This window comes from Anomaloglossus baeobatrachus, chromosome 10, assembly GCF_048569485.1.
Source record: "Anomaloglossus baeobatrachus isolate aAnoBae1 chromosome 10, aAnoBae1.hap1, whole genome shotgun sequence".
In the NCBI taxonomy this organism is placed as follows: domain Eukaryota; kingdom Metazoa; phylum Chordata; class Amphibia; order Anura; family Aromobatidae; genus Anomaloglossus; species Anomaloglossus baeobatrachus.
In genome coordinates, this window is record NC_134362.1 from 166,701,308 (window position 1) to 166,728,766 (window position 27,459).

The 27,459-nt window shown below is 46.7% G+C and overlaps 1 protein-coding gene across 2 annotated transcripts in view; it reads left to right on the forward strand.

Moving 5' to 3' along the window:
- Nucleotides 1-2,447: 2,447 nt before the first annotated feature.
- The window catches only part of LOC142255298 (5-hydroxytryptamine receptor 3A-like), a 101,368-nt gene continuing 76,356 nt past the window's right edge, over nt 2,448-27,459 (forward strand). The window contains exon 1 of one of the 2 annotated variants that reach the window (XM_075326836.1): nt 2,448-2,528. Coding sequence is in view for 1 of the 2 variants with exons in the window: in XM_075326835.1 (XP_075182950.1) it covers nt 18,948-18,974 (27 nt within the window). In the remaining variant the exon portion in view is untranslated. Of the gene's footprint in view, nt 2,529-18,877; nt 18,975-27,459 lie in introns of those variants that run through there. The other variant, XM_075326835.1, reaches the window with a different exon arrangement.

Here is a 27,459-nt window from a genome sequence, read left to right on the forward strand (position 1 = left end):
ACCCCCCTATTGAGATTTGCCGTGACGTTGGCAGGGGTGGCTCAAAAAATTGATCAATTATTTGCTAAAAATCTCATTTTTTTTTATTATAGTACAGTTGGAATAAATCTGTGAATTTTCACTTTTTATATGATGCATGCCAATTTCAGATCGTGCTGGCTCCTTTTTCTCTGTTATGACTGTAGTTATGCTACAATTTCTGGTGACTGACCATCACCATACCATGCACGCCTGATTTTGGTTTGCAATGTATTCCTCCTGTTGGTAGCTGTTCAGATTCAGTTACCTCACCCCTTTCCACAGGCAATGCTAATTAAGCACCATTCTTGGATCTGGTCCGCCTTTATCAATGGTTGCTGTCTGGCACTGGGAGGGTCAGTTCTGATATAGTCCTGGTATGTGTAGAGCTTGCTCCACATGATGGGACCTGGGCTGGTCTCTATCCACAATTGCCTTTTTTGCAACATGGAAGCGGCTATATACAGGTTACAGGTATGTGTGCTCCATTATGTTTCTGCTTTTAACTTTATCTAGGAGGCCGCATGGCACATGAAATACGTAATATAGGTTAGGACCCCCCTATTGAGATTTGCCGTGACGTTGGCAGGGGTGGCTCAAAGAATTGATCAATTATTTGCTAAAAATCTCTTTTTTTTTTTTATTATAGTACAGTTGGAATAAATCTGTGAATTTTCACTTTTTATATGATGCATGCCAATTTCAGATCGTGCTGGCTCCTTTTTCCCTTTTTTTTCTTAACCCAATTGAGCATGCATTTCACTTGCTCAAATCCAGACTTAAGACGGAAAGACCCACAAACAAGCAAGACCTGAAGGCTGCGGCTGTAAAGGCCTGGCAAAGCATTAAGAAGGAGGAAACCCAGCGTTTGGGGATGTCCATGGGTTCCAGACTTAAGGCAGTGATTGCCTCCAAAGGATTCGCAACAAAATATTGAAAATAAAAATATTTTGTTTGGGTTTGGTTTATTTGTCCAATTACTTTTGACCTCCTAAAATGTGGAGTGTTTGTAAAGAAATGTGTACAATTCCTACAATTTCTATCAGATATTTTTGTTCAAACCTTCAAATTAAACGTTACAATCTGCACTTGAATTCTGTTGTAGAGGTTTCATTTCAAATCCAATGTGGTGGCATGCAGAGCCCAACTCGCGAAAATTGTGTCACTGTCCAAATATTTCTGGACCTAACTGTATATATATATATATATATATAGATATATATATATCTATATATATATATATATATAGATATATATATATCTATATATATATATATATATGAGAGAGAGATATAGATATATATATATACATATAAACAATTCTTTGTCTAAAAGTTTTTTTTATATAAAAGTTGTAGTAAACATGGTGCAGGAATATTTCTTTTCAAAAACTTTCCTTTTCAACATTACTGTTTACCTCAACAATTTTCACATATTGTTTTCTCGGAAGAATGTTCCTTGCAGACATTTTGTCCACAAGCAGTACAGAAACGCTCAGATTTCCTTTCCTTCTTTGCTGGACAAATATAACAGCACTTTGGTTTTTTTTCTTTTGGCTCTGGATGTTCCTAAAAATGTATACCACATCGGATCATAGCTTCCGTATTTTGCCTTGGCAAGAATTTCATGTTGCTTTGCTCCATCATGGTAGGTATCAAAAGTTCAAAGACAAAGTAAGACAAGATAAAGACAAAGTCTTCCCCAGCAACAGTACAGACAAAAAGACTGAGGATCACATGTAAACCAAGTACAGTACTAAAAGGCCCCAGGTATGTGAATATGGGGTAGTCCCAAAAAAAGAGTTCTTTTACTCAAATACCTATAACATAAAAATATATGAACAACTGGAAATTACTAACAACTTTATACCTGAGAAATACCTAGAGTTTAAAAATTCTAACTAAAGTAATCTTGCAGAAAATAGAAAACAAGTAGCAGGCCTGCGAGGCCCTAGCTTTGCGTTCTAGGGTTAAAGGGAACATATCCAGACATTACAAAATAACACAATTCAATCGATGCCAAGAGGCATGAGGGCACCAGTTTACAATCTATGTCTAACATCTAACTTATATCCTGCCAAAATACTGTTTGCTCAGGAGTTGGAAAGAAAAACACAACCTATAACATTACATAATCACATTATGCATCTGATTTGGAGCAAGTTTCTTGGAAACAAAATCTCTCATTAGTATGGTGTAGGTGGATACATAACAAAGTTAATTTGTTATATTTATTGCTATCATGTGATGTGATTTTATCTTCTCTCATTTTTTAGGAAAGCTGATCATTAGTGTAAATATTTGCGGCTCTATTTCCGATCGGGATTTTATTATGTGACAAAACTATCTTTCAAACAAGTTTATCCACCTCTTCTCTAGGAAAACCTTCTCTGGGTATCCCTCCCATGTAAACCTCTAAGGTACTATACAGAAAGGAAGAATAACAGCATTACTTGATAATGTCTCTACAAGGAACTTGCTGCTTCTTTCTTTCTCTATTCTTCTTGATCGGTAAGAAATTCTACTTGATATTATTTATTATAATTTATCAACTATTGTTACATAAGTACATGTCTTTGGATTGTGGGAGGAAGCCCGCAGATGAGGGGGAGAACATACAAACTCTTTGCAGCTATTGTACTTGAAGAGATATTATTATTAGTATTTATTATAGCGCCATTTATTCCATGGCGCTTTACAAGTGAAAGAGGGTATATGTACAACAATCATGAACAGTACAAGATAGACTGGTATAGGAGGAGAGATGACCCTGCCCGCGAGGGCTCACAGTCTACAGGGAATGGGTGAGGGTACAATAGGTGAGGACAGAGCTGGTTGCGCAGTGGTGTACTGGACTGAGGGCTATTGTAGGTTGTAGGCTTGTTGGAAGAGGTGGGTCTTGAGTTTCCTCTTGAAGCTTTCCACGGTAAGGGAGAGTCTGATATTCTGAGGTAGAGCTTTCCAGAGTATGGGGGAGGCACGGGAGAAATCTTGTACCTGATTGTGGGAAGAGGAGATAAGAGAGGAGTAGAGAAGGAGATCTTGTGAGGATCTGAGGTTGCATGCACGTAGGTACCGGGAGACTAGGTCACAGATGTAAGGAGGGGACAGGTTGTGGATGGCTTTGTAGGTCTTGGTTAATGTTTTGAACTGGAGTCTTTGAGCGATAGTAAACCAGTGAAGGGATTGGCAGAGTGGCGAGGCTGGGGAATAGCAAGGGGAGAGGTGGATTAAGCTGACCGCTAAGTTTAGGATAGATTGGAGGGTTGCAAGAGTGTTGGAAAGGAGGCCACAGAGCAGGAGGTTGCAGTAGTTGAGGCGGGAAATGATGAGGGCATGCACTAATGTTTTTGTTATATGAATCCGGGACCCCAAGGCTAAAGTCCTAACTACTGAAACACTATATTATAAACATTGCTAATGCATCCTTTTCATTAACAAAGTTAATTTTAATCAATAGATCTTGGAATAATAATAATTTCCACAAATGGATGTGTTCCTCTGCTGATATAATACAATATATGCGTTCTTGCTATGTACTGTGTAATGTTCGTGTCAAGCTGTATCAGGATATGGTATGATCATACCACATAACCTGGGCCGGGGAGGAAGTAATAAAGTATACAGCTCAAATTATTCTTACTTTGAGGTAAAACATTTTATGAAAAACAAGCAAGGAAATGTTTCACCCCAGAAAAAGAATCAGCTGTGATGCCATGCTGTAATATCAGACACAGCCATTAAACACTACATAGTAGGGACACAGAGTGGGGAAGATAAATATTTGATACATTGCCGATTATGCAAGTTTTCCTACCTAAAAAAATTGAGAGGTCTGTAAATTTTATTGTAGGTACACTTCCACTTCAATAAGAATAGGGAAGTTCCCTCTGCACTGTAAATATCTGAAAGGTAGTCATAGTACAGAGGGAACTACCCTATTCTCATTAGCACAAGAAAGTGCAAGAAGCAATGGAAAGAAACTGTAAGGAAGGAGATTCAGATTAGACATTAGGAAAACTTTCTGACAGTGAGGGCAGTCAGGGAATGGAACAGGCGACCACGGGAGGTAGTGAGGTCTCCATCAATGGAAATCTTCAATTAGAAGCTGGATAAATATGTATCTGGGTTGGCCCCGATAGCCCTTGAGGTCCCTTCCAATTCCAACTCTACCATTCTATGATTCTATGATTCAACTGTGACAGACAGCATTTTAAAAAAAATAAATTGAGAAAATCAAATTGTATGACTTTAAAATTATTAATTTGACTTTAACTGCATGAAATAAGTATTTGGTGCAATAGAAAAATAGTACTTAATATTTGGTACAGAAGCCTCTGTTTGCAATTACAAAAGGCAGGCATTTCTTGAAGTTCTTGACCAGGTTTGCACACACTGCAGCAGAGATTTTGGACCACTCCTGCATACAGTTCTTCTCCAGACTTTACAGCATTTGTGGCTGGGCAACATTGAGTTTCAGCTCTCTCCAAAAATGTTCTATTGGGTTTATGTCTGGAGACTGGCTTTTCTACTCCAGGACATTGAAATGCTTCTTTCGGGGCAACTCCTTAGTTGCTCTTGCTGTGTGTTTCGGGTCATTGTCATGCTGGAAGACGCAGCCACGACTCATCTTCAATGCTCTTACTGAGGGAAAGAGATTATTAGCCAAAATATTGTAATACATTACCCCATCCATCATCTCTTCAATGCGGTGCCGTTGTCTTGTTCCCTTTGCAGAAAAGTATCTCCAAAGTAGGATGTTTCCAACAGCACATTTCATGGTCGCCATGGCATTTTTGGGTTTGTACTCATCCTTCATCTTCTACCAAACATGGCGAGTGGAGTTGCTACCAAAATGTTCTATTTTGGTCTCAACTAACCACATAACCTTCTTACATGCCTCCTCTGGATCATCCGCATAGTCAATGTAGAACTTCAGAAGGGCCTGGACAAGTGCTGGCATGAACAGGGGGACCTTGTCCTGCAGAATTTTAATCCATGATGGTGTAGTGTGTTACGAAAGGTAATCTTTGAGAATGTGGTCCCAGCTCTCTTCAGATCATTGACCAGGTCCTCCCTTGTAATTCTGGGCTGATTCCTGACCTTTCTCAGAATCATCCTTTCCCCATGAGGCAAGATCTTCCATGGAGCACTTGACCGAGTAAGATTAACAGTCATCTTGTGTTTCTTCCATTTTCTAGTAATTGCGCCAACAGTTGTTGCCTTCTCACCAAGCTGTTTGCCTATTGTCCTGTAGCCATCCCAGCCTTGTACAGGTTGACAATTATGTCTCTGGTGTCATTAGACAGCTCTTTGGTCTTGGCTATGCTGGAGAGGTTGGAGTGTGATTGATTATGTGGACAGGTGTTTTATACAGGTAACAAGTTCAAACAGTTATATTAACCCCTTCCGATAATGTACTGGTACGTCATCGGTCATGTCTAATAATCACCACCGACTGCTGGGGTAAGCTGTCGGTGAATCCCTACACATGTTTGCTGATTTTAACAGGAGACATGTGGGACTAACAGGCGCGGGTGGATCTGCGATCCACCCATGCCTGCTTGCCACTTAGATCACGCTGCCAAAATGTGACAGTGCGATTTAAATGGCCGCGGTGGGGATCACGCCGTTCCCCAACACTATCGGAGGCCCTGTGATGTGATCACAAAGAGCCAATGGTTGCCATGGTAGCTCGGGGTCATGTAATGACCTTTGATGCAACCATGACATATTTCCTATGTAGTAAAACTGAAATCACAAAAATAGGGGGGGTGCAGATGGTGTCTTATCCAATAGTAACAGAATTAAACTAGGTTCCACTAACGTGGTGTGGTTATGTTACAAACACAACCACTATAACCACATGTTGAGGAAGGCTGCTGCAGAACCCAGGAGGATAGCATTGGAGAACATGGAAGAAAAGGGTTAATCCACACTGCCAGAAGAAGATCACTGAAAATCAATGGGGATTAAGAAATTTGGTTTTATTGTTCAGCGCATTTCGGAGCCGTATGACTCCTTCTTCAGGATCAAAAATCAATAATTTACATTACTGATTAGCAACGTTCGAGTATCTGAAGGAGTTGGAAACCACTTTTTACGTGAATAGCCTCTGGACCTTACCCTTTGGGAGAATTCCAAAGCATGTGATCAAAAGTCCTTCTGATGAGTACAATTTCTTTTGATTCCGATAAATTGTCCTTTAGGTATCCCATTGCGAAGGTGCAGTGGATAAAAACTCTCACAGTGCAAAATGTTCATCGTCGCTGTAGGCTTGCAGAACAACATTACAACAATGATTGAATTTTCTATTGTAATCTTTAGGTCAAGGAATTCGACAGAGGTCTTGGACTTTGTGGAGGTTAATGATATATTCAGTGAGTTGTTATTCAGTGTCCCAATAAAAGCATTACACTCTTCTATAAAGTCTGTCCAAAAAAAAAGGATATCATCTATAAAGCGAAACCAATGTAATAAATGCTTATGGAATGGTTCAAGTAGATGCACCCTGGTATCCTCCCACCAGCCCAAAAATAGGTTGGCATAAGAGAGCGGACATCTGGTCCCCCATAGTGGTCCCAGACACCTGCCTATAAACCCCCCCCCCTATCAAACACAAAGTAGCTCTTCTCCAAAACCAACAACACCTGGTAATGAGAAACATTAGACAATTGACGCTTGATCTCCTTCATGTACATCTCCATGGACTACAGGACAATATTCTCACCCCTGTCCACTTCTTTTATTGTGAACAATTTGTTATTCTTCAATCCTATCTTAAAACCTTATATTCAGAATTTGGCAGGTTATTTTTCTTGCTTGTATCAAGCTTGAGAGTTTCTATATTCTTAACTGTCTTATCAAAGAAAATCTGTATTGCAGGGCTTAGTGAAAAGGAGGGAGTGGCTTGGGAGACTAAATGACCCTTAAAGACATGTATCCTACCTGAACCAAGATGACTTTCTTCAAGTAGTTCGATAAGATCCTTAAAGGCTGATCTTTCATCCATTGGTAAAGTCCCCACCAATGAGGGTTGGCTAGGCTATAGAGAAATTTGAATGTTGGTTATTATAGATTCATGATAAGCGTGAACTTATCTAATCAACTCATTGGGGGAAAAAATAGAACCCTGTCTAACACGTTTATTTCCATTTCTGAAACTTAGAACGTGGATAAATTAATAGTTTGAAGATTACCTTGTTGCTGATGTTCACTTAGTATCTATTAGTTTTTCTCGTCTCCCGTTTGTAGGCTGGGGACCAGTTCTTGCATTTCCTGCCTCATTTTCTGGAATTGTTGGGGTTTCCTATGGCCCCTTCTGGTGCGCCTTCTATGTTGCTTTGATCCGATGATAAAAAATCATCACTAGATATAAGTTCAGAATCTGCCACTGGGTTTCTTGATTTAATAGTTCTAGGATTACCATAATGCAACCATTTGTATGCCTTATCCTTTTCAAAATCCTCTCTGTCCCCTACCAATTTCAGTTTCTTCCCTTTGACGACCTCTTTTTCAAAGGCATCAATGATGGTTTTTAATTTCTTTTCAAAAGGTGCCACCACCTTCTCTGTGTCCAGAATATTCAGTTTGCTTCCCTCAACTTAATTTCATCCTTTAATTTACTCTACAGGTAGCGGTCATGGTCAATTAATAAGTTGATGATGATAATAGAAGAACATTGAAGAAGATCCTCTTCCCATAGTTTCTTAAAATCCACGTCCACCTCCCAGGTTTGAAAAATTTGTAGTTGGAGTCCCCTAAGGACAATTTCTTGTCTCTTATACTCCTCTAAACGTTTAACGTTCCACCAAGTCTTAGTGAGACGTTTATGTAAATTTATTAATTCATTAGTTAATTTATTCATGTCATCATTCTCTCCTTCAAACAAATGGAATGAATCAACTGATCTGTCATTTGTTCCACTGTTTCTACCATATTAACTCCCTTGCCTCAAGGTCCATGGCTGCAGGCCAAAGAGATGATCAATAAATAAGGAGGTGTGTGAAACTTCCTATATATACAGTACAATGTAGGTGTGCCAACACTCAGGGAAAACAAAGGGAACAAAGACCCCTTTGTATAGGCGCAATATGGGAAACCATGTAATTAGATAGCACCACCTACTGGGGATCTCTGATAGCACAGTGTTAAGTTGGCTCAGAAACAAAAGATAAGAGGTTCTAATTAGTGATGAGCGAACCCCCCGATGTTCGTATTCGGGAGACTCGGCCGAAGTTTTTGTAAAGTTCGAGTTTGGGTTCTGAGATAACGCGTACTTGCATCTGAACCCCAAACTTGGACTTTACAGTTATGGCATGGGGCCCCCATCTGTAAAATACAGAATATAGGTAATAATAAACATGGTCATTATACTTACCACTCCCGCCACACGTCCTGCAGACTCGCTCAGCCGCTATCTCCCGGCCACTTCTGCTTCCAGGTCCGATCATTAACTTCTGGTGGTATTCACTAAACTGCTAATTACTCGGCAGTATTTTCAGCCGTGTTCACGGTGACTTCAGGTTTCATCCGAGGCCATGGCTTAGCCATTGATTGAACTTTGACTGTCACTGTCAGCCTGCTTCTCGTTCTGTATAGACGTTTGTCTGTACAGAGCGATGAAGCAGAGCTGACATTGCTCTCCCTGTGGACTATGTCAGACAAAGGATTTTTTATAATAAATATGGAGTCTCTAAATGTTTTTTTTGTTTGATTTCTAATAAAAAGACGGGGTACCTGCAGGGCAAGTGAGGAGCCATCTCTCACACACAGAGGAGTCTGAACCTAGCTGCTGATGCAGCAGGACGAAAAAGGAGAAGTCAGGAACGAACACAGAATAGAAAGGGGCCCATGGTCCAGAGCTGGAGGCTTGACTCGTGTTCTTAGGAAGAAGGCGGATCACAGGGTTCACGGGGAGTGCAGCAGGCACCTGTGACCCGTTCCACAACCCAGGAGCTGGGGTGGAGGAAAGACCACTGGAAAGGTCACGCAGAGGGAAACACCGGCTTTGACCTCTGAAATCTCCGGGATCGGCTGGAGCCCATCACAAAGGCGGTGTAACAACAGCCAGAAAAAGACCTTGAACTGCACCCTCTTTTTCATACCATCATTGCCCAGGCTCCCATCATAGCGCCCCTGCGCCATAGGAGACTACTACTCCCAACATCCTCCCTGGTGCCTGAGCTCTGCCTGTGTAGAGCTGTACCATCCGAGCTGCGTTATCATCCGCCCCAGAGAAGGCGGCTCCTATATTAGCCACACACCATAGGTGGCGTCACAAATAACTACTCCCATCATCCCCATTCCGATTTTTATTGACACCGCCGGGGTCATGAATCCTGGCCTGGCCACTGTGACATCCCAAACCGACACCGGCCCAGTGACTAGTAACCCCCAAGACTCTGTGAGTTTGTCAAAAGTTCTATACAAATTATTGACAATCACCCTGAAAAGTCCATGAGATACAATTGGGTAAGGATATCACATAGAGGGACATTGACTATAGACAATAAAGAAGGATTATATGTATATTAACAAGTGACCATGGCTAGTGTTTTTGACTCATGTGAGACACCGAGTACACCACATGTTTCTCAATCCAGCATTATATATCCGTCTACACCTCCCTCGCAGTCCACTAGTCGGTCATATACATCTTACCCCACCCTCTCTCAGCACAACAGCCAGCCCTTGGTCCCACAGTTTTGGTCATGTAAAAGATCATTTCCTTCCACACTTGCCAAAGCAAAGAGCTTGAACATCACCTTATCTAAACTGTTGGCCACGGAAATGCTGCCTATCCGCCTGGTGGATACAGATTGTTTCCAAAACCTGATGACCGTTGCAGTCCCCAGTACCAGTTGCCCAATCGCCATTACTTCTCTAATTAAGCTGTGCTTGCGCTACACCATCATGTCGCAGACAACATTACCTTTTCTTTGAGAAACTCTGTGTCTCCCAGAGAGAATTTAACCACTGACACCTGGATGAGCAAGCATGGCAAGGGGAGTTACATCTCGCTGACTGGGCACTGGGTTAGGGGTACTTTGCACACTACGATATCGCAGGTGCGATGTCGGTGGGGTCAAATCGAAAGTGACGCACATCCGGCATCGCTGTCGATTATCGTAGTGTAAAATCCTTTATGATACGAATAACGAGCGCAAAAGCGTCGTAATCGTATCATCGGTGTAGTGTCTGACATTTCTATAATGCCGCTGCAGCGACGGTACAATGTTGTTCCTCGTTCCCCTGCGGCAGCACACATCGCTGTGTGAGAAGCCGCAGGAGCGAGGAACATCAGCTTACCTACGTCACTGCGGCTCACGCCGGCTATGTGGAAGGATGGAGGTGGGCGGGATGTTTACGTCCCACTCATCTCCGCCCCTCCGCTTCTGTTAAAAACAAAAGTATAGCTATGCTCACTGTATATTTAGGTGCTCAGGAGTAAATTGTATAGTATATTAGAAAAGTAAACTCCGGCACTCAAAAAATGAAATGACAACTCTTTTATTGATGAAAAGATATTTGTTCACATGAAGAATCAACAAAAACGTTTCGGCTGTTTGCCTTCTTCAGTTTTTTATAGTTTTTTATATGACTCTAGGAGAATAATTATGGATTCATACTATAACATATTCTGTTGTCATCATAGTAGAACGCTTATAGTGTAAGCATCGGTAAACAAGTGTCAAACCATCATAAGTAATAAATGACAATTAGGTCATCATGAACTGTGTTCATCAGTGTCCAGGAAGGGGATGTTTACGTCCCGTTCATCTCCGCCCCCCTGCTTCTATTGGCCGCCTGCCGTGTGACGTCGCTGTGACGCCGCACGACCCTCCCCCCCAGGAAGGAGGCGGGTCGCCGGCCAGAGCGACGTTGCAGGGCAGGTGAGTGCATGTGAAGCTGCCGTTGCGATAATGTTCACTATGGCAGCAATCACAAGATATCGCTGCTGCGACGGGGGCGGGGACTATTGCGCTCGGCATCGTAAGCATCGGCTTGCGATGTCATAGTCTGCAAAGTACCCCTTACTCTGATGGCTATGAAGCACTGCTTCTGGCTGTGAGAGCCAAGCCTTGTCTATCATGTAAGTGAAGCTCCCAGTGGCGATGGCACGTGTACAGCTCCTATGCCTCGCACAATCGCCTTAAATATCACATACGTCATAGGTCGGGAACCCGTATGGGTACATCATAGGTCGTCAAGAGATTATATTTTGATGAAGAAATGCCTTTTAGAGATCATTCCATCTTTAGAATACCTCTCCTGGCAGAATTGACAGGCGACCTGAAGTAACTCTCTGTCCTGGGGATCTGCAACCCGCCACGTGTGGAGTCCTGAGGGCACTGAATTCCCACTCCCACAGGTTCCCACAATTCCTGGAGCCTGGTCACACACTCCTCAGCTACTACCCTCCTGTAGTGGCTTGATGTTATAACACAGGTCCTATCACTTTAGCCGTCAACTCCCTCAACTGTCAACTGACAACTTCCTATCAGGCCACAGGCCCCTCCCCCTGGTCTAGGTCTCTGCCTATAGGTTGGCTGCCTATTAACCAATAGTGCCCAGCCCTGTCACCTGTTGCTAGGGAGTCTCCCAACCTGGTTCTAGGTGTATGTGTCCTGAAGGTGCTGGTGTGTTTACTGGCACAGTTGTCTGAGACTCGAGCTTCCACAGGGTTTGTAGCTTTATTTGTGGCACCTGTTCCCGCGGGGTGCTACAAAACAAACAGGTAGAAAGGTGTATTGAAATGATTAGCCCCGACATGATTCACATGTGAAGCTCACCGCGCCGCTCACCTGCATCAGCTGCCTCCGGGACCGCAGGGACTCCACGTGCTGAGAATCTTCTGGCGACAGGTCAGTCAGGTTAACTTCTATGGTAATCGTGACGCCATGCTCGGTATTGCGGTCAATGGGTGACTGCCACTGCAGTTTGGGGAGCACCTGGGGCTGATGGTAGATGCAGTTAGATGATGTGGCCCCCCGAGAGTGAGGCTGGCCCCAGGGCCAAGGTGTAGGTGCATAGTACCACAGGTCGCAGAGTAATTCACACACAGTCCAAGAATGCTTTTCAGGGTTTTTACTCACTTTTTCTGCTGTCACAGTGAGTCAACCCGGGCGATGCTGTGATCAACCAGGGTGGAACCAGGTATCTTCAGGCTGACATAGGGGTGACTACTGACTCGCCTTCCTAGCCCTTCTTGTTTTGAGGTGACCCCGACTTGGAGTACTCCGGGATCACCCAGGGAAGTTGCTTCTGCCTCTTCTCCCCTTTCTTGCCCATTTGCTGACAGCGTGGACCAAGTAATTCTGGCTGCTTGCCTTCTGTTACTTATGGGCCCCCTTGTTGCTGCGATGCTGTGGACACTGTTTGTTTGGTGAGGTGCATAAAATACCCTCACCAGCAGGTTTAGCAGGCCGAGTAAATGGGTTCCTGCTCTGGGGACCTGTTTCCCCGTGCGGGCCTGGTCTACCGGTAGTCCCCTTACTCAGCCACCTCTCCAAATCTTCTCTAGGTGGTTTTCAGGTGACACCACTGGGTAGCTGTTCTCCCCCGCCAGCAGCCACTACAGATGCAGGGTCTGGCTAGTGTCCTGCTCTTCAGCCCTACACTCCAGACTTGGCTGCTCCACTTCTTCCTCCTCTGACTGCCACTGCACAACTCCTGTCTCCAGTCCCACCACCTACCACTAGCTGAGACACGGGGCTCCGCCCCCACCTGGGTCTGCCCAGGGGTCCCATCTAAGCTGTGTGTGTGTTACTTGGTAACTTCGTGTTTGTGTGTCCACACCCTAGTCAGCCTTTGGGATTACCTGTTTGTACCCACCCAGACGTGGGTGTAGTACTCAGTGGTGCCTGACCAGGTCAGGGGCGCCACATTCCCCCTTAGTTATGATAAGCATATCCTCGGGCTGCAAAGACAAAGCATTTTAAAACTTTTTAAAACAACATCCCCACACAGGGGGTCATTCACAAAAAAGCATCATAAAACATTTAAAACTTCAATCCAGGTACCATGCATCACCACCCTCCACCCACAAGTCTTTAACCAACACAAAACCCTCTCAGTTGAGCCGTGTCTTTGGCCAATTCTGGCAGGATTGTAGAGGCGGCGTTCTTGGTCAGGGTCACTTCAAGCAGGAGTACTCACTTCTTTGTGGTGGAGAGCCAGGCCCCATAAACAGGCGTGCTCCCTTGTCTTGGCGAGCCACGCCCCATAAACAGGCATGCTCTTGGTTTTTGGATAGCAAGCGCCATCACAGGCGTGCTTCCTGGTGGTGCAGAGCCAGGCCCCATAAACAGGCTTGCTCTGGGTTGGTACCACTGGAGTAACTACATACACTGCGAGAGTTTGTGGATATAGCCAGTTCATAGCCTATGGTCCATGGTTTAAAAGTGCACAAAACTGGTGCAAAAACAGGTAGATTCTCACAATAGTCTTTGTGGGCGCATTTTCTTAAATGGGTAACGTTGCTTTAACTGGTAACAAACATTCTTACTTTCTCTACTTTTCTTTACACTGCCTTTCTCCTTTCACAACCAGGGTTCTTGCTTGCAGGGCTCTGACACCTGGAGGTTTCTGCGTCTTCTTCTGCAACATTTTCAGTGTAGATGTCTTGCTCTTTTTCAACATCAACTTCTTGCAGTAACTGTGGGGACACATTTTCAACATCAACTTCTTCTGATGGCGGTGTCTTTAAGGATCTGCTAACAGCAGTAGGGGTAAGGCTTGGTCTTGCCACGACGTTCTTTGGGCACTGCACGACATCTGAAGCATACCAGCCTCTCTCTCCTTGGTGTCTGGTGTATTCCACGAGGTCTACCATAAATAGATCACGGCCGGGGTGTCCTCTCTGCAGGTGGGACTGAAAATCCCTCCTGGACACGAAAATGCCCTCCTTTACGCCAGGCTCTACTATGAAGCCGTAGCCGGTTCTCAGGTTGAATTCCTCAACCACTCCGCGGTGGAGAGGACCTCTGACCTGGTGCTTGGCTTTTCTGAGAGACTGCTTCTCCTCCAGATCTCAGGCTGTCACCTCTTCTTTCTGCTTGTCTGGGGTTGGCTGCACAGGAGGTGGTCTTGCTCTCACGCGGCGCCGTCCTCGGCTAGCTGGCCTCCGCATCACCATAACCTCACTGTCTGCAGGCTCCCAGGTCATGCACATACTGGGCATGAAAATGCTTGGTTCTTCTTCTTCCGCGGTCAATGGGTGACTGCCACTGCAGTTTGGGGAGCACCTGGGGCTGATGATAGATGCAGTTAGATGATGTGGCCCCCCGAGAGTGAGGCTAGCCCCAGGTGTAGGTGCGTAGTACCACAGGTCACAGAGTAATTCACACACAGTCCAAAAATGTCTTTCAGGGTTCTTACTCACTTTTTCTGCTGTCACAGTGAGTCAACCCGGGCGATGCTGTGATGAACCAGGGTGGAACCAGGTATCTTCAGGCTGACATAGGGGTGACTGCTGACTCACCTTCCTAGTGTGCCGCCCCCATGCCAGCAGCCGGCGCTGCTGCCTTCTGTGGGTGGCTCGAGGGTCTCCGGACCCGGGGGTCTTACAGTCACTTCAACTAAAAGGGGGTTGTGGATTGGGGACGTATATGTACGTAGTAAGTTCGTGACGCCACCCACGGTGTGTGGTGAAGTGGGACACCACCGCTGCTGTTTCGGGACACACGGGGGAGATGTTGTGCAGCAAGCTGTTAACCCCTCTGTGGGCAGGGATGGTGGCCCCGGGACCCGATGACTCAGATGCCGGGGGAATGACGGCCGCAGGGGGTGTTGGTGTACTCACTGTTGGCAAATAACACACGAGTCTTTGGTAAACCAAGGTGGTGGTGGCCAGTGCCACAGCCGAATGTACTTGGGTTCCACACCCGGCTGGTGGTCTCTATCCCTCTCCTGCACTGTTTCTTGAGTGTATGACTTCCCCGTGTGTAACGTAGGAGTCCGCTCCAGGCTGGATGTGGCCTAAGGAGTCGTGCCTGCAGACGCTGGCCCGTGGGATCTATGGGCCTTGGCGGTGACCGCTTATCCCCTATCGGTGGGCTGTTGTCTTCTATGAGGGACTTTGGGTGGGACAGAACCTCTAGTCCTGGCCTCAATCGGTGAATTAACCAGCTCCAGTTGATTCTGGCTTCTGGCTTCAGGGTCCGAGTACCCCCCTTTGTGCTACGGTTTCCGTGTCGGTTCCCCGTGTCGGTACCGGTGGGCTAAACCCTGGCCCAGCACGTCTCAGTTCCACCGAGCCGTCTTCCTGTCTCCTGCTGACGGAGACCACCATCTGCCTCCTAGCCAGCGGTACCAGGGCTCCAACCCTGGCACGTTCAATTTGAACTCTTTCTCCTCCTGCTGGGACTACACCTAGCCCCAGCTCCTCTCAACTTGAACTTCAACAGTAAACTGTTTACTTTCCCGCCCTGGGCTGTCTAAACCCCTGGATGGGTGTGCACCAACTGCCTGGCCACACCCACTGGTGTGTCTATATGTCCCTAAGGGGGTGACTAGGCTTTAAATGGTTGGCTGGTGTTCCTAAATGTGGGAAGGTGTTATGCAGGGGCCTAATTGTGACTACCTGGATTCTCCAGGCGCCACACTAGCCCTTCTTGTTTTGAGGTGACCCCGACTTGGAGTACTGCGGGATCACCCAGGGAAGTTGTTTCTGCCTCTTCTCCTCTTTCTGGCCCGTTTGCTGACAGTGTGGACCAAGTAATTCTGGCTGCTTGCCTTCTGTTACTTATGGGCCCCCTCGTTGCTGTGGACTCTGTGTTGTTTGGTGAGGTGCATACAGTACCCTCACCAGCAGGTTTAGCAGGCCAAGTAAATGGGTTCCTGCTCTGGGGACCTGGTCTCCCGGTAGTCCCCTTACTCAGCCACCTCTTCTAGGTGGTTTTCTGGCGGCACCACTGGGTAGCCGTTCTCCCCCGCCAGCAGCCACCACAGGTGCAGGGTCTGGCTAGTGTCCTGCTCTTCAGCCCTACACTCCAGACTTGGCTGCTCCACTTCTTCCTCCTCTGACTGCCACTGCACAACTCCTGTCTCCAGTCCCACCACCCACCACTAGCTGAGACACGGGGGCTCCGCCCCCACCTGGGTCTGCCCAGGGGTCCCCTCTAAGCTGCGTGTGTGTGTTCCTTGTAAACTTCGTGTTTGTGTGTCCACACCCTAGTCAGCCTTTGGGATTACCTGTTTGTACCCACCCAGACGTGGGTGCAGTACTCAGTGGCGCCTGACCAGGTCAGGGGCACCACACACAAATGCCTGCACTTGGTTTGAACAGTAATTCTGTGCTGACAGAGTCCCTTTAATTGGAACCTGTCAAAAGATTTTTGAGGTATAAACCAAAACTAGAACCTTCAGTAGTGCCTGTTCTGCATTCTATAAATTTGCATGTTATCCCCTGAATCCCCCTGTACACCCAATAGCTTTTAAAAATCTCCCACCCTGTATGTAAATCATTGGGTCTGGTCTGATGGGCGTCATTCGTTGAGGCTCCTGTCCCTCCTCCCCGCATTGATCGTCCACCGTCCTCTTGTAGTGATTGACGAAGATGACGTCTCCTGCGTTATCCACATACCCGAGCTAAATCTCGTGCCTGCTCAGAGACCTCACTGGTTCGCGCATGCGCACCTATATATTTGTCTCTGCCCGCAATAGGACAGAGCGAAGTGAGCCTGCACAAGCGGCAATGTCTCTGCGCAGGTGTAAGATTTTACTCAGCGACAAGGAGGCATCATACACGTCAATCTACACCACAGGATGGTGATCAGCACGGAGACGAGGGAAGGGGCCACGACCGAGGACGCCTTTTGGGCCAGACCCAATCATTTACATATAGGGCGTCAGATTTTAAAAAGGTGTTTGTGAGATGTACAGGGGGAGTCAGGGGATCACATACATTTCTATAGAATACAACACAGGTGCTGCTTGAGGTGCTAGTTTTGGTTTATACCTCAAAAATCTGGTGACAGGTTCCCTTTAATAGTGTAACTCTATAAGTATGGGTTAGGCCTGTGCCACACTTCCGCAAAAAAAACGGACGTGTCTCATGTTCCGTTTTTCGGGGCCGTGTTCCTTTTTTTGGGGCGTTTCTCCGGTACCTGTGACATCCGTGTGATGGCGTATGCTTGCCGTGTGTGCGTGTGGAATGTCCGTGTATGCGTACGTGTAATGTCCGTGTGGTGTCCATATGTGTTGATCGGTGTGTGTTGTAAAATGTCGTTGCTACATACTCACTGACAGCCGACACAGACCCAGTCGCGTGATGAGAATGAACTCGGGTGAACCTCACCCAACTTCATTGTCATACCACGGCTCTGTGTGTGGCGTCCTGATTAGCGGACACCCGTGATGGAATCACCGGTGACCAATAATCCCCAGAGTCACTGAAGTGAGTGGCGACATTAGCGCTGCCGTCACTCAGGCTACCCGCGGCTAGCTGGAGTCAGCCACCCGACACCGCAACTCACCTGTGACTTCATTGCAGATCGCGCAGCTCACTTCAGTCACTTGGGCAACTCGCTGTCACAGTTGGATGATCCAGCGGTGGTCGCGAGTAACCTGACTGACATCATCGGTGATCGCGTGGCTCACTTCAGTTGCTGTCACCTTCATGTAGCAGAGCTGAGAGCGTCGTGGGACATCCATGGATTACGGCGGACAAGGATGGGTTTTTGGTTTTATTAAATTGGTGAACGACGGAGTTTGTTTGTGTTTATTATTCTAAATAAAGATTTCTTTGAATGTGTGTGTGTTTATTATTCTAAATAAAGGTTTATTTGTTTTTGTGTGTTTATTTACATTGAATAACAGGTTAATCATAGAAGGTATCTCGGGGTGACGGCTGCCATGATTAACCTAGGACTTAGTGGCAGCTATGGGCTGCTGCCATTAACTCTTTATTTCCCCAATTGCCACCACACCAGGGCAATTCGGGAAGGGTCGGCTAGAGTCCCGGGACTGTCGCATCTAATGGGTGCGGCAATTCTGGGCGGCTGCTGTCTGATATTGTTAGGGTGGTGGGCTCCTCATAATGTGGAGCTCCCCATCCTGAGAATACCAGCCTTCAGCCGTGTGACTTTACCATGGCTGGTATCAAAATTGGGGGGGACTGTTTTTTTTTAATTATTTAATTATTGTTTTTACTGCACGATAAAGACCCACCCACCAGCGGCTGTGATTGGTTGCAGTGAGACAGCTGTCACTCAGCTTGCGGGCGTGTCTGTCTCAAACCAATCATTGGCGGCGGTGGGCGGGGAAAGCAGTGAATACTAGATTGAATAATGAGCAGCCGGCATTTTCAAAATAGTTTAAGCCGCCGTAGCTTTTTAACAGATATCCTGCACCGCGCTGGTGATCGGGGATCGATAAGTATGAGAGAGGGGGAGAGACTGACCGACGGACAGAGGGAGAATGACTAACAAACAAAAAAAAATTGACCGACATAGCTCACTAAAAAACGCACACGGACGGTACGTGTAGTACACGGATATGCTACGTTTGCCGTCCATGCAGGCACGGATCCATTGACTTTAGCAGGTCCGTGCCTGCGTGATGCCGGTGAAAAACTGACATGTCGAGAGTGTTGGAAAATGCACAAACATACAAACGACACGGACACACGTTCCGTGTGTTTTTACGTGTGTGTGCCTGTTACCATAGGGTAACATTGTTGTACGTGTCTCCGTGTCGCCGGTACGTGCAAAAACGTACCAAACACGTATCGGCAGGACGGATGTGTGTCGGACCCTTAGGCAGTGTTTATAGGATAATCTGTTTAATTCTATTTTTTTCTATTTCTTAGGTTTATCTTCATGTCAAAACTGCAGTTACAAAAATGTCATAGACAACATAAAGTTTCCAAATCCCTCTGTCCGCCCAGTGTTGAACTGGACAGACCCCACTCATGTTGATGTTCACATGTATGTTTTCAATATAATCAATGTGGTAAGCATCACATCATTTGTTGTGTCAGTTTCACATTTTTTCTACTATGTTGTTTAAGTCATTTTTCTTTTTCGTTTGTGGCATTTGTTGTTGTTTCTTGCACCAAATTCTTCAACATGGAGGACTCGGTTCATGACTTTTGAGCACAGTAAAAATTATCTTAATTTTATCTTTAACGATTCTTGCAACTTTTTAGAGCAAAAGTCACAAACTCAGAAAAATGTGTGCAAAAGATTCTGGGTAACAAAAATACCTCCAAGTGGAAAGTGGGGTTTGTACAAATGATTTTCGATTTTTTTGAAAAGACGCACTTGATGAATCAGTCTAAAACATCTAGAATAGCCACACTGATGTAAAAATCAGAAAAATAACTAAAAAGACAACTTTATATAGGAACAAAAACTTTGATGAATTTGAATTTCTCCAGTAAAATGATAAAAATGTAATTATGAATCAAATGACTTGTTTCCACTACCATATTTTCCGGTTTGTAAGACACACTTTTTTCCCCCAAAACTGGGGGAAAAATGGGGGTGCATCTTACAAATCGCTTATGGCTTACCGAGGCGGCAGAGGCAGCACATGGTTAGTGATACTGTAGGCTCGCGGCGGCGAGCACCATTGATCTGTAGGCTGCTTTAAATCTCTTGCAGTTGACGAGATCGTCTCCAAGAAAATAACCGCAGAGGTGGAGCGTTCACAGATAAGATTCCGTGCCCATTTTCTTGAAGTCCATCGCGTCAATCTGTGCACGCGCCGACTCTGCGGCCATTTTCTTGAAGTCGATCTTGTCAACTGCGGGAGATTCAAAGCAGCCACAGGCAGATCAATAGCGCATGCCGCCGTGACACCCCACGAGCCCACAACAGTATCACGACCCTCTGCACACCCCCTCCTTCGATCCCACAGCATTGCCGACCCTCCTAAGCCACAGCACCCCCTCCTCCGTGCCCGCAGCATTGCCTACCCTGCCTCCTGTTGTTAGGGTGAACACTTAACCAGGGTTCACTCGTGTTGCCTACTGCCTGATTTTAATTGGTGTGGATCAAGTGCATGCTTAAGGGAAATCAACACCGGACAAAAGGGTCATATGTGAACTTCCTTCTTGATCAGAGCAAAGATGGTGCTGAAGAGAGCTTTCATTAGACATGCGGCATCTTATATAGACTAAAGGCCGCTTTACACGCTAGCATGCGTACCCGCCCCTATCAGTTGTGCGTTACAGGCCAATCGCTGCCCGTGGCGCACAACATCGCACACAACCGTCACACGTACTTACCTGCCTAGCGACGTCGCTGTGACCGGCGAACCGCCTCCTTTCTAAGGTGGCGGTTCGTTCGGCGTCACAGCGGCGTCACTAAGCGGCCGCCCAATCAAAGCGAAGGGGCGGAGATCGCGGAGACACGAACATCCCACCCACCTCCTTCCTTCCTCATTGCAGGCGGGACACAGGTAAGGTGAGGTTCCTCGTTCCTGTGGTGTCACACGTAGCGATGTGTGCTGCCGCAGGAACGATGAACTACATCATACCTTCAGTAGCAACAATAATTGGGAATAGGGGGGCATGTCACCGATTAGCAATTTTGAACGTTTTTGCGATGATTCAAAATTGCTCATAGGTGTCACACGCAACGACATCGCTAACGCGGCACACATTCCGTGTCCCCAACGACATCGCTAATGCGATGTCGTTGGGGACACGGAATGTGTGCCGCGTTAGCGATGTCGTTGCGTGTGACACCTATGAGCAATTTTGAATCATCGCAAAAACGTTCAAAATCGCTAATGATGTAGCGTGTAAAGCGGCCTTAAGGGCGTAGGCATGTTCAGACATGTCCATTGGTCAGTGGGACTGTCCATGGGTTAATCAATGAGTGGATCTGTAATGTTGATGGGCGGGTCTATGACATCATCTGAGTGGTCTGCAATGATGCTGATGGGCGGGTCTATGACGTCTTCTGGATGATGCTGATGGGCAGGTATATGATGTCATCGGGGGCCATCTTGGGTTCTCTAATGACTGACTTATGTAAGACAAATTAACACACTTCCCACAATCCTCTATTTCAAGAAGTTAATTAAGTATTTGATCCAATGGCTCTCCTCAACACTGTGATCTTCCACCACCGCCGCTCCCCCTGGTGAGTTAATATAAGAGGCACTAGGATTATAAGACGGACCCTCATTTTAACAGTAACAATTATTTTTGTCTTCCTGTTTTCCTCCTTCAAATTTGGGGTGCGTCTTATAATCTGGTGCGTCTCATAAAATGGTGACTAAACATTTTCAGAGAGTTTGTGGCTTCAGTGCTTTTAGATCTTTTACTCAGATGTCTCTATGCTTACTGCAGTACAATTATCAGCATTTAACAGGTTTTTACATTTTTATTGACTAATAGGTCTAGTTTATGCCTAAACTCAATATTAAAGCTGTATGTGTGACGCCATGGACTAGCCAGGTAGTCACAGGTAGGCCCTTGCACAACACCCATCCCCTAATAAGGTGACACCAGCCAACCTACAAAACCCTAGTCACCTCCCTCTGGGTTTGATATTCACACCAGTGGGCGGAGCCAGGCAGTTGGCCACGCCCACCAATGAGTTCACAGGCCCAGAGGCAGGAAAAGGGAGAGAAGTCTAGTTTTGACAGTGGAGTGGTGAGGTTCAAGTTCAAGTGCAGACCTGTGTCCAGGTCTGCCACAGTCTAACACCGGGTGCTGGGTTGGAGCCCAGTCACCTTTGGCTAGGAGGCAGATGGTGGTGGCCGTCTGCAGGAGCCGGGAAGACAGCTTGGTGGAACCGTAGGTAACCGGGACAGGGTAGTGGCCCGCCGGTACCTAACCAGGGAATCGACTGGAAACCAGAGCACACGTGGGGGTACGCAGACCCTGAAACACGGTCCCGAAACTACCGGACACCGTTAATTAACTGATTGAAGTCTGGACTCTAGGTCCTTTCCCACCCAAGTCCCGAAAGAAGGCAACAGCCCACCGATTCCGGATAATGGCCACCGCTCAGGCCAAGAGATCCAACGGGCCAGCGCCTGCGGGCAAACAGGCTCTCCCGACATATAACGCCGGGGAACGGACTCCCGTTGCTGAAGCTCGGGCTGTCCACAGCTACAGAAGGTGCAGGAGAAAGGCGGACACCACCAACCCGTTTGGGGGACCAGAAACAGTCGGCTGCGGGCACCGATTACCATCCTTTTGGTTTACCAGAGACTCCCGTGTATCTGTCAGAGTGAGTACCACTGTGCCCTCGGGCCACGCACCGTCCTGCCCCGCCGAGCACCGACATCGCATTCACCAAATCGGGTCCTGGGGCCACCACCCCTGCCCACGGAGGGGTTAACACCAAAAGCTGCACCAACATCTCCCCCGGGGTGCGTTTGTAACAGGGGCTGGGGGCGCCTCGAGGGGTGTAGTCGTGGTCTCCTGCCCTAAGGGCGACAGGTCGACCCCCGGCCCGACCGTCACTAGTAAAACAGGAGAGTTTGGTGGGCAAAGTGTGAGTGGCAGGGACTCATTCGTTTCAGCTCCTTGGCTCTCAGCAGCGCCTTTCTGCTTTGGTTCGCTGGCTCCTTTATCATTCGCAGAAAAGAGTCATTGACAGGCGGCTGATAAATTAACCAACAGTTTATTGAACAAATTTTCCATGCTTTGCTTACATCCAATTCTTAGCAGCAGGTTTACTTCAATGCCTCCGGACTCTGACAATATGGGTTCTCCTTACAGCACACTTCCTACTGATGGTTTCCTTTTCTCACTGCCTTAAACACTTTCCTCCGGACACTTTCCTTCACCTGCAGGGGCCAACGTGTTACCCCCCTGATAGCTGTACTCAGACCCGGTTTAGTGAAGCCCTATCTCAGGGGTTTTTCAGACTACGGAGTGGATCCAGTATATACTACCAGTTCAGGAGAAGCTCCAAGTTTTCCCAACCTTCCTCAAAGGTCTCTTCTGTTTCTGCTTACAGGTGTTCCTGTTTGATCTTCGCTTCTCTTATCAGCTCCCACACTGACTCTCTGTCATGTCACATCTGACTGAGCTCCCAACTAGGCTACACTTCTCCTCCCTTCCTGCCACTGTTACCAGGGGAACCACCCACTCTGACACCTCGCGGGGAATCTGTTTACTATCTCGCACAGCAGATAATATTTTATAATTACTGTTATACACTTAACAAACATTCCCCACCACACCGTGTGGTGTCTTCAAGGGGGGAATTCTCTTTTACTGCTCGGGGGTCCGCCTACCCCCTTACATTCCTCCCCTCTTTTACCTCAGCCTCCTGGCGAGGTTCCGTACCTGCAAGACAAAACATCACAGGAAACATGCACAAGTACACATACCCTAAGCAGTATTCCTTTTAAAGCTACCATAAGTAAAAACAAAGGATTAGCACACAAGTCCGGTGCCCGGAGTCCCTCTAGGGGAGCTCCCGGTCTTGGCTGGTCTTCTGCCCGGAGGCCCTCCTCAAGTGCTCCCGGTCTTAGATGAGCCGCAACCAACAAAAAGTTCTTGCTTAAACAGTCGCAGGAGAAGTCTATGCATAGTCCTGCATTATTCCACTCCCGGGTTCAGTTCCTTCAACGCTGCTTCAACTGTAAACGATCACCGGTTTCTAACGGTACCGGCTTTCAACGTCAAACAGGCCTCTTTTCCGGACAATTAGCTCCTCAAGCCGGCTTGTACACGTGCAGCCGCTCGGCCCTCACATAATCTAAGAGGGATTACCCGGGTACAGGGTGCGCAGATGCTGCGGCAGTCCTTCCGTGTCTAAGCTGACCCGGTTGTAGAGATAGTGTTCCCCGGTTACACTGTCCCCTATGAAACCATACCCCTCGGTTTGATTAAACTTGACTACCGTGCCTATGCTGCACTGCCGGTCAAATTCCTCACTGCGAGGCCCGGACATCATCTCTCTCGCCACCATCTCGGCCAGGTGTCTTTCCACACGGGATCTACTCTCGGCGGCGGGAACTGTCTCTGGGTCGGGGGCGCCGGCTTCAATGGTTCCCAGACAAAACCAAATTCGTCCACTTCTGGTTCCAGAATATTCCCCCAGGACTGGGTCTTGGCTTCCGAGGGGGGTGGAAGGCCTACCTTGTTAGGCGCTGGCGCCTCAGAGATCTGCACCGATGCTTCCGGTAGCTCGCTCCCGGGGGTCAGCCGGAACTTATAGATAGCCCGGACCTCTGTTGTCGTCTCCCCGGTAGCAGCATCCCATGTGGTATTCCATGTAACCTTCGCAGGTCCCCCTGGCGCTCCGGTCTCGGCCGGTATCATTCCTTCCGGCAGCGTGATGGTGGGTGGCTCTCCCACCAAGCTCCTAATCGGATGTCCTCTCCCACATCCTGCGGGCACTAGCGCCCCGCTGCGGTCTTCTTGGACTCCATTCTGTTCTGTTCGGGTATCGGAATGTGTCTCTTCCTCAACTGCCGGGGTTGCAATGGCGCCAGAGTTGCAATGGCGCCAGAGTAGGCTGGTTATTCTTCCCCTGTTTCGGCCCATACTCTGCCCCGAGCTTCACTCACCAGGTCCATGCAGTGCTGGCGACACCTGTCGTAGTCTCCTGCCCTAAGGGTGACAGACCGACCCCCGGCCCGACCGTCACTAGTAAAGCAGGAGAGTTTGGTGGGCAAAGTGTGAGTGGCAGGAACACATTCGTATCAGCACCTTGGCTCTCAGCAGCGCCTTTCTCCTTCGGTTCGCCGGCTCCTTTATCATTCGCAGAAAAAAGTCGTTGACAGGCAGCTAATAAATTAACCAACAGTTTATTGAACAAATTTTCCATGCTTTGCTTACATCCAATTCTTAGCAGCAGGTTTACTTCAATGCCTCCGGACTCTGACAATATGGGTTCTCCTTACAGCACACTTCCTACTGATGGTTTCCTTTTCTCACTGCCTTAAACACTTTCCTCCGGACACTTTCCTTCACCTGCAGGGGCCAACGTGTTACCCCCCTGATAGCTGTACTCAGACCCGGTTTAGTGAAGCCCTATCTCAGGGGTTTTTCAGACTACGGAGTGGATCCAGTATATACTACCGGTTCAGGACAAGCTCCAAGTTTTCCCAACCTTCCTCTAAGGTCTCTTCTGTTTCTGCTTACAGGCATTCCTGTTTGATCTTCGCTTCTCTTATCAGCTCCCACACTGACTCTCTGTCATGTCACATCTGACTGAGCTCCCAACTAGGCTACACTTCTCCTCCCTCCTTGCCACTGTTAGGCTAGGTTTGCACACTGCGTCTTTTTGACGCTGCGTTTTTGTGCGTTTTTGGCCGCTAAAAACGCACCTGCGTCGAAAAAACGCATCAAAAACGCATGCGTTTTTGCCACGATTTGGTGCGTTTTTGGCTGCGTTTTGCTGCGTTTTTGATCTCTGCGTTTTGCTGCGTTTTTCCAATACATTGCATGGGGGGAAAACGCAGAAAAACGCAGGAAAGAACTGACATGTCCATTTTTTTTTTAACTCAAAAACGCAGGTAAAAAAACCAGATGTGTGCGGACAGCAAAAATGAAAACTCATAGACTTTGCTGGGGAAGCAAAGTCCTGCAGTTTTGAGGCCAAAAACGCACCCCAAAAACGCCGCGAAAAACGCACTGTGCGCACATAGCCTTACCAGGGGAACCACCCACTCTCTACTGACACCTAGCGGGGAATCTGTTTACTACCTCGCACAGCAGATAATATTTTATCATTACTGTTATACACTTAAACATTCCCCACCACACCGTGTGGCGTCTTCAGGGGGGGAATTCTCTTTTACTGCTCGGGGGTCCGACTACCCCCTTACACCTAGTAAACAGCAGCGGTGGTGCCTACATTCACCACAACCCATGGGTGGGGTCACAAACTTTAATCTAAAACCCCTTCAAAGCGCCAGCCCCCTTGCAGAGCGAAGTGACCGCCGGTCCGGAGGCGCTCGAGCCACCGACACACGAGCCCGGATCAGAGCGGCTCGGCTGCAGCCGAGCGCGGGGCGGTACATATGCACAGTGCATTTTTATCGTGTTTGTGGATGCATTTCTTAGCACATTTTTATCACAAAGTAAATCCTGATGGCAAAAAAAATCATTGAGTCTTGGTGGATAGTGCACACGTTGAGTATTTTCTCTTTGCAGATTTGGTGCAGAAAATAATCTGCAGCATGTTAATTCTTTTTGTGTTTTTTTCCCCCTTAGAATTCAATTGACAAAAGCATAAAAAATGAGACTAAAATAAAGCAAAAAATTAATAAATAAAAAAATAGGCAAAAACACTCTTTTTGCACTGCATTTTTTCTGCCAAGAGATGCAGAAATGATGCAGAAATTTCTGCCACCAAAAACTCAATATGTGCACATATCCTTACAGTGTTGACCCATATTTTTCAATACATATTAAATTCCTCTGCCAGCTAGATATTAGCTTCTAGTCTAAATCCTGACTGATCACAACCCATTTGTGTCTAATATCAGTGCTTGGAGTTTATTAAAACTTCTGTGTTTGTTTGTCCTTACACTTTTTGAGGATTAACCACAGGTTCTCAATCGGGTTGTGATCTGGGGTATTTCCTGGCCATGGATCTAAAATGTTAATGTTTTGTTAACCTAGCCACTTAGTTATCACTTTTGCCTTGTGACCTGGTCTCAATCATGCTGGAAAAGCATTTGCAACACCTGCCTGGAGCTACAGACTCAGACTGGCTTTAAAAGCTATATTTAAATATCAATTGTCCTTAATGAACACACTTCAAACACTGATCTATAACAACAATCTGGGCACTATAATGCTCAGATAAGAAGTGGAGCTGAATGCAAAGTAATTCTTGAAAAGTACAAAACTTTATTTATTACAAAATCACAAGTAAAAACAGGAAAAAAGCCCTCAAAGTGGAGCACATCATCCCCAGTTAATAACCCTCAGAGAAATATATACAAGGATACATCCACAGGTATATTTATATATAGCCAGGACTGGCTGATAACAGAGACAACAGAAGTCTATTGGTCTCCTCAGGCATATATAAGCCAATTTAGAATATCAATGCTATATCAGCCAGTAAATAGAAAAATAGTTAGGTGCTACTATTCATGAAAATGTTCAAGATCATGTCGCCTGCCCATCAGCACCAGATAACATGTGCATTATTAAATGAGCTATAAACAGCATGCAAATGACACACTGGTTTGCAACTACATAAATCTACTGTGCTGATGGGGAGGTGGTGAAGAGAAAAAACTTCACAGGGCTAATTAACATTCAGTAAGCACCCATGGTCTATCATGAAACACTATATGGCTGATAACAGAGACAACAGAGGTCTATTAGGGGTGCTTCACACACAGCGAGCTCGCTGCCGAGATCGCTGCTGAGTCACGCTTTTTGTGACGCAGCAGTGACCTCATTAGCGATCTCGCTGTGTGTGACAATGAGCAGCGATCTGGCCCCTGCTGCGAGATCGCTGCTCGTTACACACAGCCCTGGTTCGTTTTCTTCAAA